The 16,568-nt window shown below is 48.4% G+C and overlaps 1 protein-coding gene across 1 annotated transcript; it reads left to right on the forward strand.

Moving 5' to 3' along the window:
* Window positions 1-1,486: 1,486 nt before the first annotated feature.
* On the forward strand, window positions 1,487-3,034 carry LOC125541323 (predicted GPI-anchored protein 58). Its single transcript, XM_048704767.1, has one exon. The coding sequence runs from the start codon at window positions 1,523-1,525 to the stop codon at window positions 2,180-2,182; it is 660 nt and encodes a 219-aa protein (XP_048560724.1). The 5' UTR covers window positions 1,487-1,522; the 3' UTR covers window positions 2,183-3,034.
* Window positions 3,035-16,568: the final 13,534 nt, after the last annotated feature.

Below are 16,568 nucleotides of genomic sequence, written 5' to 3' on the forward strand. Positions count from 1 at the left end.
ATTAGCCTCTTCTCTTCTCCAAGCATCACTATGAGCTTTTCTTTGGATTCATTCTCTCTGCTACTCTGCTCATACATATCCCAAAGTTTGCGAAGTGCATTTTTCATGGCCTCTGACCACTCTAGGTCAACCCACTGAACCATACCACAATTGTCTCCCTCCTGTGATAACAATAATTAATAACCATTCACTAAAACCAGACTAATTCCTTCTAATTAAAATGATTGAACAAATACCAAATTTAACAGCAGGACATCAAAATCAGCTAACTAACACATGTACTGAGTAGACAGCACAGCAAAATATTTTCAGTTAACTAACTAAAACCTGCCAAATCTCATCTAACACCTATATTTAGTTAACTATTGATTTAACCTGCCAGATTAATTCATCAAAACACCAAATAATACACCATTTTCATATAACTAAGTAAACTGATGTCAGCTAACAAAAACAAACCTATATTCAGTTAACCTACCACTAACCTCATTACCGCATCCGTAAAACCTACGGCCAGTGTTGATTCCTTGAAAAACAACACCCCTGTGCACAACAACGTTGTGGCAGCACACCGGTCCTTCGGCAACAATGCCACACCACTCGGGGTCAACAATGGTATGCGGGGTCTACAATAGTGCAATATAACTCATATATCCAGAGCTCAAATCAATGAAAAGCAAAGCTCAAATCGATGGAAACCCTAACCATAATCCACGGGCAAATCATACTCACATAGGTTTCGTCATCGTGCGCGTTGAGCTGGTTTCGCTGTGCTTCCAGTCGACCATGGCTGCGGCGGGTGGCGGCCGGCGGCGAGATATGAGCGGCGGAAGAGATGGGAGGCAGAGATTGGATCGAGAGCGAGGGGAATGGACGACTGGGTTCGGCTGCACCAAGTCTTGTGCGACGCCGTCTAACGGCGCGTGGCGGCCATCGCCCCCTGTCCACGTGGCCACCTGACAGCGGGCCCAACCGGTCAGGTTTGCAATCAGACGCGCCAAAACGCCCGATCAACGTTATTTGAAAACAATCAGCACAAACGTGGTGGTTTTAAAAAAAACGAAAGGTGGTGGTTTTTTGAAATCGCGTCCCCAATTATGATGTTTTTTTGTAATTTACTCGCGACAAAGAAGAAGGGGATGTACTTTTCTAGAGGCTGAATCCCGCTGAATCCCGTGGTCCTGGGCGTGCGTATCGTGCGGCTGGGCTGCGACCGGCCCAAATTTGGGCCGGTGCGCCGGCGCCTAGCACCCGCCAAAATGTTTGGGCGTATCCAGAAACGTCCTGTGTCTGATTTGATGCACAACTTTCGCAAAAAGAGAAAAAAAACTCTGTACGACGGGAACCTGGAAAGAAACGAGCACAAAGAACGTGTCAGCGTGTGGTTCAGATAATAAGGAGTGACAAGAAGCATGAATTGACGCCCGAAGCCGCTAGTATAAAATTGCCAGCAAGAGCAATGAACCAATGCAACGCCACATACGTGACTTGACTCAAGTTGAGCACACTTTGTGATGGAGGCATGGAGCCAACAAGATCACCACTAGTTTTGCTCGTGGCGCAAGCCGTACTCGCTGCGGCGATGCTGCAACAACCATCAGAAGGGAGGGTGCAGGCAGTGGCGCCATCAGCGCCACATCTCGCCGGAGGCAAAGAAGCCGAAGCAGCAGCCGCTACCTCCTCGCCGGCTTCACCATTCACCGGCGACACGCCACTAGTTTTGCTCGTGGCGTACGCCGTACTCGCGGAGGCGATGCTGCAACCATCAGAGACGAGGGTACAGGCGGCTACCTCCTCGCCTTCTTCACAGTTCACCGGTGACCCGCCACGGCCCTCCCTCCCGGGCTTGCCGCCTCTACCTGGCTTGCCCGCGTTACCGCCGTCGCCGGGCTTCCCGGGCATGGCAGGCGCGCAGTCGTCTCCTTCGCCTTCGCAGCAGCCGGCCAAAACATGCTTGGAGCCGCTGATACTTGCGGAACCGTGCGTCAGTTACCTGACGAACTCCAGCGTGCCGGCGCCGCCGAGAACGTGCTGCGACGGCTTCAGGTCGCTCGTCGGCGGCGGCGACAGGATTTGCCTGTGCCACGCCATCATGGGCGACCTGGGTACATTTGCAGGCGGGACGATAGACCAGCACGTTCATACCGCCGGAGCTTCTTCTGATGTGCATCGGCAAGTCTGAATCGTTGTTTGCTTTGTTTTATTAACTGTATGAACTTACGAGATGAACTGTCATGTGTTTGCAGTTAACCCTGTCCCGCCGATTCTGCCGGAATGAACCAGTAGCGCGCGGGTGTCGGAGAAATGCTGGGTGCTCCGGGCGGCAGCTGCTACATGCTATCCCTTGTTCTTTTCTTTTTTCTCCCATTGTGCTACCTATCTCTCGGCGCCACATAGTCACTGTTGTACTAGTACTCCCTCTGTCCAAAATAAATGCCTTAATTTTGTAGTAATTTTAATTAGTACAAAGTTGTATTAAGATTAAGACACTTATTTTAAACAAGGGAGTAGTTGGTAGCACTGCTCACAGACGTGTGACTATCTGTTCACAGGCCACACACTTACTCCGCACTGGGTGTATCTTGTAACACAGTAGATCTCCTTCAGTTCCATAATATAAGAATATTTTCTACACTACATTAATGTTAAAAATGATTTTATATTATCAGATGGAAGGAGTAAGAAATATAGACATAACCACTATTTATTTTGCACTATTCTTTTGCCTTCATTTTATCACATGTTCATCCACACTTTGTGATCGGTTGAGAGAGACAACCACGACGTGACGGCGATGTCCACGGCGAGGAGAACAACAACACAGGAAAAAGTGCCTATCATTTTGCTCGGTGTGCTTCTGTTCTAGTAGATGTGGAATTGCACTAGCCCTGTTTCATATCATGGGGAGATGATGTATTTTTATTTGATACAGTGTTATTAATGCAGGGTTAATGGATGCACATGATTTTTCTTGAAGCTACTATTGATAGGCTAGATCATTGACCTTCATTATCCATTACCTCTGACTATATGTAGTTGGACAAGAAACTGAATATGCAATTGGATAGATGTATGTGTCACATTTTGAACAAGCCCGGCAACCTTGAAGCCCACGCCTCTCTAAAAGTATACTGGTCTGCTTAGAGTCTTAGATTTCCAACACAATTTTTGTTTCTCCTATTGAGATCATAAACAAAACATTTATACTATGCAAGGAAACCATGCTACTCTCACACCAAAGCTCTATTATTGTGAAATCCGATTCTCCAGTAGTGTGTTTATCTGCGTGTTGTTTCACTTCTATTTGTACATATGATGTCCAGCTATCGCATTGAGCAGAAATAGGGCAACAAAATTCAGGTGTCTGATTTGAGATTGGTAGAGAAGAAGATTCGTGAGATGATCTCAGCTTATCACTTTCTTTCCTAGTTGTTATGTTAGAGGTTGAATATTAACTGGGATGACATGACAAGCCTCATGTTTTAGACGACACAATAGCTACCTGTAATTCGTTTGAAAATAGTTTTTGGGATAGTCGATTTTGGAAGGAAGGAAGTAGCCACCGGAGGTAAGGAAGAAGCAGTCGCAAGCTCGCCGGAGAACCCTCTGGGTCTATCTTAGGGTGGCAGGTGACCCCATTTATCTATATGAGGGGCATTGGGGTGAGGGTCTAGTTTGCCAGAAAAAATGGTTCATGGCCAGGGTTAGAGGGATGGCTAGGTGTAGCGGCAGCACAACAATGGGCGACGGTTGGGGGAGGGTGGGGCGGCAAGGCTAACGCGGGAGCGCTACTGGCTGCCGCCGCCGGCGGCAGGCGGTTAGGCCGGTGGTAGATTGGCGATTCAGAAGGTAGAAGATAAACAGTGAACCATTTCCGAGGTTGAATCAGCTAATCTAGCCATCCATCTTGCATTCGACGGCTCATAGTGAATCGACTGACCCAAATTGATTTTTTTGTCACCTGACATCTAGCCAGTCCCATTAGATGGTCATTTAAGTGCCCATTTCATATGTACCTTACAGAGTTATTGGTGCAGTATAATGGTTTTGTTCCCAGTATGTTTCATTGTTCTTAGCATCTATTTGACAAGTTTATAGTTATTGCTTGGCATCACTTGGGTTACATCAGAAGTTCAGCAGGAAAAGGTCCCCGTGTTATGTGCTTGTTGTCTAGCTCTATTCTTGTTATGTGTTGGCTTTTCATTCACTATCCTGACTACATTTTCACTGCTTATCAGGCCCAAGATGTATATATAGTTATATATTGGTAAACAGTCTTCAGCAGTTACAAATGGGGACATAAATATTAGTACATTATATTCCCTGTTTTACAAATTATGTTCCAAACACAACTTGCATATTCACAATCCTCGACATTAATAGTGTTATAACTTTTGATCCACAACTCTAATTGAAGTGTTTTTATTTGCGTATTGACCCTCTTGGGCCCTGTTTGTTTGGGCTTAGAGCATCTTCAACCATTCGCCCCCCCAGGGGCTTGAAATAGCGCCGCCTGGGGGGCAACCGGCGGTAAATTCGGCGTGGGGGATATGGTTCCCAGTCGCCGACCGAAGATCGCCCCCAGCCACTGATTTTGGCCCACTTTCGGTGTAAATTGGCCCAATTTCGACGTGCTTCAGCACAAATTCAACACAAACTAATTTTTATCACATAGTTCATCACAGAAATCAATACAAATCAAATAGTTCGACAAATCAAACTCATAATTTGAACACAAATAAAAACTCATATTTCATCACACGTCGAGCTAGGCGTTGCCCTTGGGCCTCCATAGGTGCTCCACCAGATCGTGCTGCAATTCTTCATGCACCTGTGGGTCTCATATCTCCTGACGCATATTGAGGAAGGCAGTCCGGGTTGCCGGTAGCTGATGATCAACTTGGGCAAGAGGACCTTGCCTGTAATATGGTTTAGTGTCAAATACTGGCTCTTCCTGCTCGCTCTCCATGATCATGTTGTGCAAGATGACACAGCAAGCTTCCCACATTTGATCTTTTGACTAGGTTAGAGCGGGGTACCGGAAATTAGAAAATCGAGATTGGAGCACACCAAATGCCCGCTTGACATCCTTCCTGCAAGCCTTGTAACACTTGACAAAGTAGGAGTTCTTGCCTCCTGGCACAGGATTTGAAATAGTCTTCACAAATGTGGACCATCTCGGATAGATTCCATCTGCTAGGTAGTATTGAAGGAAATATGCCCTAGAGGCAATAATAAAGTTGTTATTAATATTTCCTTATATCATGATAAATGTTTATTATTCATGCTAGAATTGTATTAACCGGAAACTTGGTACATGTGTGAATACATAGACAAAACAGAATGTCCCTAGTATGCCTCTACTTGACTAGCTCGTTAATCAAAGATGGTTAAGTTTCCTGATCATAGACATGTGTTTTCATTTGATGAACGGGATCACATCATTAGGAGAATGATGTGATGGACAAGACCCATCCGTTAGCTTAGCATGTTGATCGTTCAGTTTTATTGCTATTGCTTTCTTCATGACTTATACATATTCCTTTGACTATGAGATTATGCAACTCCTATTATTCATGCTAGAATTGTATTAACCGGAAACTTGGTACATGTGTGAATACATAGACAAAACAGAATGTCCCTAGTATGCCTCTACTTGACTAGCTCGTTAATCAAAGATGGTTAAGTTTCCTGATCATAGACATGTGTTTTCATTTGATGAACGGGATCACATCATTAGGAGAATGATGTGATGGACAAGACCCATCCGTTAGCTTAGCATGTTGATCGTTCAGTTTTATTGCTATTGCTTTCTTCATGACTTATACATATTCCTTTGACTATGAGATTATGCAACTCCTATTATTCATGCTAGAATTGTATTAACCGGAAACTTGGTACATGTGTGAATACATAGACAAAACAGAATGTCCCTAGTATGCCTCTACTTGACTAGCTCGTTAATCAAAGATGGTTAAGTTTCCTGATCATAGACATGTGTTTTCATTTGATGAACGGGATCACATCATTAGGAGAATGATGTGATGGACAAGACCCATCCGTTAGCTTAGCATGTTGATCGTTCAGTTTTATTGCTATTGCTTTCTTCATGACTTATACATATTCCTTTGACTATGAGATTATGCAACTCCCGAATACTGGAGGAACACCTTGTGTGCTATCAAACGTCAAAACCTAACTGGATGATTATAAAGATGCTCTACAGGTGTCTCCAAAGGTGTTTGTTGAGTTGGCATAGATCGAGATTAGAATTTTTCACTCCATGTATCAGAGAGGTATCTCTGGGCCAAGCAATGTGACTAATGAGTTAGTTGCGGGATGATGCATTACGGAACGAGTAAAGAGACTTGTCGGTAACGAGATTGAACAAGGTATGATGATACCGACGATCGAATCTCGGGTAAGTAACATACCGATGACAAAGGGAATGACGTATGTTGTTATGCGGTTTGACCGATAAAGATCTTCCTAGAATATGTAGGAGCCAATATGAGCATCTAGGTTCCGCTATTGGTTATTGACTGGCGATGTGTCTCGGTCATGTCTACATAGTTCTCGAACCCGTAGGGTCCGCACGCTTAATGTCCGATGATGATTTACATTATGAGTTATGTGATTTGATGACCGAAGTTTGTTCGGAGTCCCGGGTGAGATCACGGACATGCCGAGGAGTCTCTAAATGGTCGAGAGGTAAAGATCGATATATTGGAAGGCTATATCCGACATCGGAGTGGTGCCGAGTGCTTCAGGTATTTTTCGGAGTACCAGAGAGTTACGAGAATTCGCTGGGGGAAGTTAATGGGTCTTATTGGGCTTTAGTGGAGAGAGGGAAGAAGGGCCACGAGGTGGCGCGCGCCTCCCCCTTGCCCAAACCGAATTGGACAAGGGGTGGGGGTGCCCCCCCACTTTCCTTCTCCCTCTCCCTCCTTTCCTTCTTTCCTACTCCAAAAAGGAAAGTGAATCCTACTAGGACTTGGGAGTCCTAGTAGGACTCCCTACACTTGGCGCGCCCCTAGGAGGGCCGGCCTCTCTCCCTCCCTCCTTTATATACGTGGGCAGGGGCACTGTGGGAGTCCTGGATTAGGGGGTCTCTGGACAGCCGGACTATCTCCATTGGCCGGACTGTTAGACTATGAAGATACAAGATTGAAGACTTCGTCTCGTGTCCGGATGGGACTCTACTTGGCGTGGAAGGCAAGCTAGGCAATACGGATATGGATATCTCCTCCTTTGTAACCGACCTTGTGTAACCCTAACCCTCTCCGGTGTCTATATAAACCGGAGGGTTTTAGTCTGGACAACAACTACAACATACAATTATACCATAGGCTAGCTTCTAGGGTTTAGCCTCTCTGATCTCGTGGTAGATCTACTCTTGTACTACCCATATCATCAATATTAATCAAGCAGGATGTAGGGTTTTACCTCCATCAAGAGGGCCCGAACCTGGGTAAAACATTGTGTCCCCTGCCTCCTGTTACCATCCGCCTTAGACGCACAGTTCGAGACCCCCTACCCGAGGTCCGCCGGTTTTGACACCGACATTGGTGCTTTCATTGAGAGATCCTCTGTGTCGTCGCCGTTAGGCTTGATGGCTCCTACTATCATCAATGGTGATGCAGTCCAGGGTGAGACTTTTCTCCCCGGACAGATCTTCATGTTCGGCGGCTTTGCACTGCGGGCCAATTCGCTTGGCCATCTGGAGCAGATTGAAAGTTACGCCCCTGCCACCAGGTCAGGTTTGGAAGCTTAAGCTACACGGCCGATATCCGTGGAGACTTGATCCTCGACAGATTCAAGCCTCTGCCTTGTGTGTCACGCGGTCACGATGAGTACGATTTAGCTCTACCATCGGATAGTGTTCAAGAGATCGCACAGGCAGCCGCTTCGACCCTCAATTCGGAGCCAGGTGCGCCTTCCGCGGACGGGTGAATGGACCCCGCCATGGAAGCCTTACCCTTAGCGGCGATCGAGCCGAACATCGACCTTACCTTGCATGAGAGCCGTGTTGTTAAACTGCCGGATCCTTCTCCGGCCACGGACTCCAAACCGCCTGCGCCCGTTCCTATCGAATCCGATTGGGTGCCGATCATGGAGTTTACCTCCGCGGATATTTTTCAGCACCCGCCCTTTGGCGACATACTGGACGCATTAAGGTCTCTCTCCTTGTCAGGAGGATCCTGGCCGAACTATGTCCGGCAGGACTGGGATGCGGACGACGAAGAAATTCACGGCCCACCCACCACCCACTTAGTAGCCACTGTCGATGACTTAACCGACATGCTCGACTTCGACTCCGAAGACATCGACGGTATGGACGACGATGCGGGAGACGCAGAGGAACCACTGTTAGGGAACGTAGTAATTTCAAAAAATTTCCTACACACACGCAAGATCATGGTGATGCATAGCAATGAGAGGGGAGAGTGTTGTCTACGTACCCTCGTAGACCGGCAACGGAAGTGTTGACACAACGTAGAGGAAGTAGTCGTACGTCTTCCCGATCCGACCGATCCAAGTACCGAACGTACGGCACCTCCGAGTTCTGCACACGTTCAACTCGGTGATGTCCCTCGAGTTCCAATCCAGCAAAACGTTGAGAGAGAGTTTCTTCAGCACGACGGCGTGATGACGGTGATGATGTTCTACCGACGCAGGGCTTCGCCTAAGCACCACTACGATATGACCGAGGTGGAATATGGTGGAAGGGGGCACCGCACACGGCTAAGGAACGATCACGAGGATCAACTTGTGTGTCATGGGGTGCCCCCTTGCCTCAGTATATAAAGGAGGGAGAGGGGGAGGTGCGGCCGGCCCTATGGGTGCGCCTGGAGGAGTCCTACTCCAACCAGGAGTAGGACTCCCCCCTCTTGCCTTGTTGGAAAAGGAAGGAGGAAGGGAGAAAGAGGAAAGGGGGGCGCCGCCCCCCTTCCTTGTCCTATTCGGACTAGGGGGGGAGGGGGCGCGCGGCCTGCCCTGGCCGGCCCTCCTCTTCTCCCTTATGGCCCAATAACCCCCGGGGGGTTCCGATAACCCCCCGGTACTCCGGTAAAATCCCGATTTCACCCGGAACGTTTCCGATATCCAAATATAGGCTTCCAATATATCAATCTTTATGTCTCGACCATTTCAAGACTCCTCGTCATGTCCGTGATCACATCCGGGACTCCGAACAACCTTCGGTACATCAAAACACAAAAACCCTAATTACGATCGTCACCGAACTTTAAGCGTGCAGACCCTACGGGTTCGAGAACTATGTAGACATGACCGAGACACGTCTTCGGTCAATAACCAATAGCGGAACCTGGATGCTCATATTGGCTCCTACATATTCTACGAAGATCTTTATCGGTCAGACCGCATAACAACATACGTTGTTCCCTTTGTCATCGGTATGTTACTTGTCCGAGATTCGATCGTCGGTATCTCAATACCTAGTTCAATCTCGTTACCGGCAAGTCTCTTTACTCGTTCCGTAATACATCATCCCGCAACTAACTTATTAGATGCAATGCTTGCAAGGCTTGAGTGATGTGCATTACCGAGAGGGCCCAGAGATACCTCTCCGACAATCGGAGTGACAAATCCTAATCTCAAAATACGCCAACCCAACAAGTACCTTCGGAGACACCTGTAGAGCACCTTTATAATCACCCAGTTATGTTGTGACGTTTGGTAGCACACAAAGTGTTCCTCCGGTAAACGGGAGTTGCATAATCTCATAGTCGTAGGAACATGTATAAGTTATGAAGAAAGCAATAGCAACAAACTAAACGATCAAGTGCTAAGCTAACGGAATGGGTCAGGTCAATCACATCATTCTCCTAATGATGTGATCCCGTTAATCAAATGACAACTCATGTCTATGGTTAGGAAATATAACCATATTTGATCAACGAGCTAGGCAAGTAGAGGCATACTAGTGACTCTCTGTTTTTGTCTATGTATTCACACATGTATTATGTTTCCAGTTAATACAATTCTAGCATGAATAATAAACATTTATCATGATATAAGGAAATAAATAATAACTTTATTATTGCCTCTAGGGCATATTTCCTTCAACCACTGCCCACAGGGCACTGGATGCCCACTTCACCACGTGACGTATACATGGTGAACACACCAAAAGAAAATGACGAGGAGGAACGGAAGGACACAACGAAGGGTTGTCCCCTCGAGAAGCAGTCAAAGCGGCAGCGTAAACGCCGCTCCAAATCCTGCCTCGACAGAAACAAAAATCATACAGACCCAGCGTTAGAGCAGGGGGAACCATTGCCGGACCACGTCAACACGAAGGATCAAGCCGAACAACCTGACTCTGTCAAAGATAATAGTCCGGACGAATTCACACCAGACAGACACTCGGAGCAACAGAATGCCCGTCAAAGGCTTGTTGCCACCGCGAGGGGTCTAAAAAAGCAGAAGCAAAGACTCAAGGCTGCACAAGACACACTCGGAATCAGATGGAGCAAAGTACTCAACGCAGCAGCGAAGTACGGCGGTACTCGCCCCGCCAAGAGCTACCCGAAGCAGAAGTTGCTACCCGAATTCGATGAGGAGGCCTTAGATCCCCCGCAACCAAAAATTAAAATGGCCACCTGGCCGGATAGACGACCTCACGGCCAACATAGAGCGGCAAGCAATGTCACACATAAGCCAATACGTGATCCACGCGAGGGCTCGCATCAAAAGGACGGCGCAACCAGATCCATCTATGGACCACGCAGGCGCGCTCCAGCATACGATGGAACACAACAAACATCCAAACACTACGATACACCCAGATACAGCACACCCCCTATGTTTCACCGACGAGGTACTGGACCATGAATTTCCAGAGGGATTCAAACCCGTAAACATAGAGGCATACGACGGAACAACAGACCCTGGGGTCTGGATTGAGGACTATATCCTCCATATCCATATGGCTCGAGGAGATGATCTCCACGCCATTAAGTATTTACCCCTCAAACTCAAAGGGCCAGCTCGGCACTGGCTTAAAAGCCTCCCCGAAAGCTCCATTGGAAGCTGGGAAGAGCTCGAAGACGATTTTCGGGAAAATTTTCAAGGGACTTATGTCCGACCTCTGGACGTGGACGATTTGAGTCATATAACTCAACAACCCAGAGAGTCAGCCCGAAAGCTTTGGAAAAGGTTCCTTACTAAAAAGAACCAAATAGTTGACTGTCCGGACACCGAAGCCTTGGCAGCTTTTAAGCATAGCGTCCGTGATGAATGGTTTGCCAGACACCTCGGCCAAGAAAAGCCGAGAACAATGGCAGCATTAACAAGCCTCATGACCTGCTTTTGCGCGGGTGAGGATAGCTGGCTAGCCAGATGCAGCACCAGCGACCCAGTACATCCGAAGTTAGAGATGGAAACGGGAAATCACGGTGCAACAACAATAATAAACGCCGGAATAAAGAAGACAACATGAAGAGCACGACAGTAAACGCCGGATTCAAAAGCTCTCGGCCAAGTCAGCAAAAGACGCCCTCTAAAGGCGCCAGAGACGAACTGTCCAGCCGAAACAAAATTCTAGACCAAGTATGTCAGATCCATAGTACCCCCGGTAAACCTGCTAATCATACCCACATAGAATGTTGGGTCTTCAAGCAGTCCGGCAAGCTCAACGCCGTACACAAGGGGGAAGATACACCAAACGAAGACGAGGATGAGCCTCTCAAGCAAGACACTGGGGAACAAACAAAATTTCCACCAGAAGTCAAAACAGTAAACGTGTTACACGTGATAAAGGGGAGAAACAAAGCGGCACTCCTAGATAAATATGCCCAAGGGCCTATCACCGGGGAGTCCTTCCACTGGTCGTTTCAACCGATCACTTTTGACCATCGGGATTACTCAGCAAGTATTCGGCGTGCAGGATGGGCTGCCCTGGTATTAGACCCAATAATTGACGGATACCACTTTACACGAGTCCTGATGGACGGTGGCAACAGTTTAAACCTGATATACCAGGATACAATCCGCAAAATGGGGATAGACCCAACGAAAATTTGCCTAAGCAATACTACCCTTAAAGGAGTAACTCCAGGCCCAGGGGCTCATTGCACGGGCTCCCTGCTACTAGAGGTTATATTCGGCTTCCTCGATAACTTCTGTGGCGAACATTTAACATTCCACATTGCTCCGTTCCAAAGTGGCTATCAAGCACTACTTGGACGTGAAGCTTTCGCTCGCTTTAATGCAATACCACACTACGCTTCCCTTACACTTAAGATGCCCGGTCCATGTGGCATCATTACAGTAAATGGAAATATTAAGCAATCCCTGCGTGCCGAAGAGAGTGCGACTGCCTTGGCAGCCGCACACTAAAAAGGGCATCACCAACTAAAGCATTTGATAGGTCGTCAAGACCACAGACACGGTTAGACGAGTCTGGCGCAGCCATATGTAACTCACACAGGTTTGATAAGCCACACCCCTATTACAAATACAAGGGGCTCGACGCGCGCAGACAAGTGGCAATTTTTACTCATCTTGAATTATACATGGTTTCTTCAAACCTACATTTTTGCACGACAACTTTTCACCTAAGTTTCTCTCTTTTACAGATGACCATCGTGCTACACCCGTTCAGGATACGGCACAACGGAGACACAGGCGCAGACGTGCAGCAGGGACCCGCCCCAAGGATTCTTTTTAGATTAAGACCCTGCGTCAACCTTTTCTACTGTCTCTTGTTGATACACATCCCTCGGATTCTCAGTACAATTGAGAAGGATGCTGGTGTCTTGGCATGTGGCCACGTCAGAATAATGCACGTACCTGGACACCAGGGGCTTCTTACAAAGGGCACTATTTAGGCCCGGTTTATACCATAAAGACCGAATACCTTAGGGAGTGCTCGGCGTCACGAGTTTGGCCTTATATGCATCAGCTCCGAATCATGTCTTTGGTCAAATGTTGGGTTTGCCCGGCTCCTATGTTTTGGTACCTTAAGTTCCGCTCTATCGGCTAAGGTAGCACTAGGAGAACTACGGCGATTGTGCCCCGGGTCATCCGGACGAGCACCTCAGTAGAGAAAGCCGAAAACTGACTGTCATGATATAGCGTGAGACTAGTCAACCACTCGATGACCTATCAGAATGTTAGAATTCCTCCGCCTTAACGAAGGGCCGTTTCCTGGCCAGGCATGTACGCACCCGAATTCGGGAGAGTGCGGAGCCAACAGGGGCTATATAGTAGCCCCACCGTCAAACTCCTATGGCTAAGTGAAAGTGTTAAAGCATTATAGTCCGGTTGCCTCGTTCGCTGCGCTATCACCTCCTTAATAGGACCAAGACGTTGGGTTAAGTGTGAACACGCGTCTTCTGCGAACACCTCCGCATTATATGCGTGGGGGCTGAAGCCGACGACTGCAATCTTTCAGGTTATACACATGTATAGATAAACAGCCGCACAGGAGGCATCATATTACTTTCAGGCAAAAGTATAAACACATCCTTAATAAATTTCATAAAAACATTGTGTTTACAATGGGAATACATGTCACTCAAACATAATATTCTTTGAGCACTGGGCCTCTATCAAACGAGCACCCTCGAGAACCTCTTCGAAATAATGCTCGGCAAGCACTCGGCCTATGGCCGAACCTTGCGCCGCAGCAGTGGTAGCATCCATCTCCACCCAGTATGTTTTAACACGGGCAAGGGCCATCTGCGAGCCTTCTATGCACGCCGACCTCTTCATCGCATTGATGCGCGGCACCGCACCAAGGAACTGCTGCACTAAGCTGAAATAGCTGTTCGGTTTCGACTTTCCCGGCCACAGCTGATTCACGACAGACCTCATGGCGAGTCCGGACAACCTATTCAGTTCATCCCATTCGGCTAGCTGATCAGTCAATGGAAGCGGACGCTCTAGAACATTGAATTGCGACCAGAATAGCTTGTCCACTTCATGATCTGTTTGACCTTGGAAGTATTTGGCTGCATCGGCAGCGCTCGCCGCCAAGTCCATATATGCGTCTGCCGAACTCCACAGCCGATCCAGAGGGGCATACCATGGATCTCCAAACTTTCTCCGTAGCATGAACGGCTTCCCAGCCGCAATATCCTCGGCTTCACGCAGCTCCTCCTTCTTTGCCCTCATAGCAGAGCGGGTGTCTTTGTTCGCCATCGTGGCCTTTTTAAGGTCCGCTGCCTTCAATCGGTTCTCTTTTTCAAGGAACTGGCAACGGTCGGCAGTGTCTTTTAGTCCTACGGCCATCTTGGCCATCTACTCTTTGCTCTCGCAATGCGCGGCCTTCTCGGCTTTCAACTCTTCGGCCGCCTTCAAAGCAGCCGCATTACTAATCCTTGCTTGTTCTTTGGCTCGGGCAAGTTCCGCCTGCAAGGTTTCCATGGTGGCAGCTCCATCTGCAGTCACAACATATTAAAGATACTGGCATCATGTTGCTCTTACTATGTGGCATTCACCAGAAAATAACACTTACCCTGTGCCTCGTCAAGCCTCTTGTTAACAAGCTCGATGTCGGCATCCGCCGCATCCAGTTGCTGCTTCAGTTCGGCAAATTCTTGAGTCCGACTAACCACCGGAGCTCCCACTACCTGCATATTAAAGCGGTATGGTTATTGCCTGGGACTACGATCCTCTATTTGCCGTCGTTCTCGGCGACAACCAGAGTCTCAGGGGATACTATCTACACAGGGCACACCTAAAAATGTGCGGTACCCTCACAAATGTACATCATTTTACGTACCTCAAAGCCCGTCAGTAGACTCATAAAGGCATCATGCAACCCGCTTTCGGCGGATGAGATCCTTTCCATCACCATACCCATCAATGTCGGTGTTCTTCTGAGATGGCCGCTCGCTCCAACAGCTCTCTCAATACGTCGGACCGCATACCAGACGGTGTCGGACTCTTCTGTTTGCTCTCTTCGAGAGCCGGACGCTGGGGAGTTCGGGTGACTATAGGATTATCTTCTGGCCTCACCGGAGCCGGAGAGGCCCTCCGTGGCGACACTTCAAGGTCGCCCGCTTCTTGAGCGGAGGAGTCCGGGGGAGGCGTTTCGCTCTCCATCATCTCCGGAAGAAGATCCCCCGAAGATGAGCTCTGCTGAGAAGGGCTAAGATCCGAACTGCAATAAAATACTTCGGTTATTTTCCTCAGAGGCAAGGTAGTATATCTCCATTATTGAAGTACTTTCTGATTACTTACAGCTCGTTGGAGGGCTGATCCCCGCGCGGACTTTGTGCGGCAAGAGCACCCTCCAAGGCAGGACCCTCTGGCGGAGATTTCTTCTCCCGCTTGGAAACCTTGGTTTACGGATCTTCAGAGGTAGTCCTCTTCCTTCCCCGGGGTGAGAGAATGTCCGATTCCTCCCCTCGGTTATCCTCCCTCACGGAGGCGCTCGTTCCCTCGGTCGGAATGGGTAGCGATGGAGGTCCGCTTTCGCCCTCATTATTCCCCCCTTTGTCTTCCTTTGAGGGCTCCAGGCAAGGTGTTAGCTCGAGCATCTTTTCCAGTACCGGATTTTCCAAACCCTCAGGAAGGGGGGCCGAACACCGAATCATCTTCGCCTTTGTTATCCAGTCCTGGTCAAAGAGCTATTTCTCAGAATGATGTCGTGGTAAACAAAAGACGGTGTGTTCGGCTGAAGGATTACTTACTTGGTCGGCGGTACGGTTGCTGCTCAGGCCCACGTCCTCGGTGGTATCCGAACACTCTATTTGAGGTCCGAAGAATGATTTGTACATCTCCTCGTGCGTCAGGCCGAGGAAATTCTGAATAGTACGCGACCCTTCTGGGTTGAACTCCCACATGCGAAGGGGCCGGCGTTTGCAAGGCTGGACTCGACGAACCAGCATGACTTGCGCCACCATAATCAAACTGAAATCTCCTTCGAAGAGATTTTGCATGCGGCTTCACAGTACAGGCACGTCCTTGGCAGGACCCCAGCTCAGCCCTCTGCTAATCCATGACATCAGTTGTGGTGGAGGAACTGAGCGGAAAGTAGGGGCAGCCACCCACTTGGCACTTCTGGGAGCTGTGATATAAAACCACCCCTGTTGCCATCTGGACACTTCTGGAAAGGAACCTTTGGGCCACGTAGCTCCTGCTATCTTGCTTATTAATGCGCCTCCGAACGCTGCATACTGCCCCTCGACCATCTTCGGCTTCACATCAAAGGTCTTGAGCCACATGCCGAAGTGAGGGGTAATGCGGAGGAAGGCCTCACACACGACAATGAATGTCGAGATGTGGAGAAAGGAGTCCGGGGCTAGATCGTGGAAATCTAGCCCGTAATAAAACAACAACCCCCTAACGAAGGGATCTAGAGTGAGGCCTAGTCCTCGGAGGAAGTGGGAGATGAACACGATGTCTTCGTTGGGTTCAGGAGTAGGGACGGCTGCCCTCGGGCAGGCAACCGATGTGAAACCTCGGCGGTCAGGTATCTGGCCTCCCTCAACTTCTTGATGTCTTCTTCCGTAAAGGAGGAGGGCATCCACCGGCCTTGAAGGCTAGATCCGGACATGATTGAAGATCCGAAGCACCTGACCTGGGCTTTGGGT

Source organism: Triticum urartu, chromosome 2, assembly GCF_003073215.2.
Source record: "Triticum urartu cultivar G1812 chromosome 2, Tu2.1, whole genome shotgun sequence".
NCBI classification, from domain to species: Eukaryota; Viridiplantae; Streptophyta; class Magnoliopsida; order Poales; family Poaceae; genus Triticum; species Triticum urartu.

Coding starts and splice junctions, on each gene's coding strand:
- LOC125541323 (XM_048704767.1), top strand. CDS start 1,523: ATGGAGCCAACAAGATCACCACTAGTTTTGCTCGTGGCGCAAGCCGTA.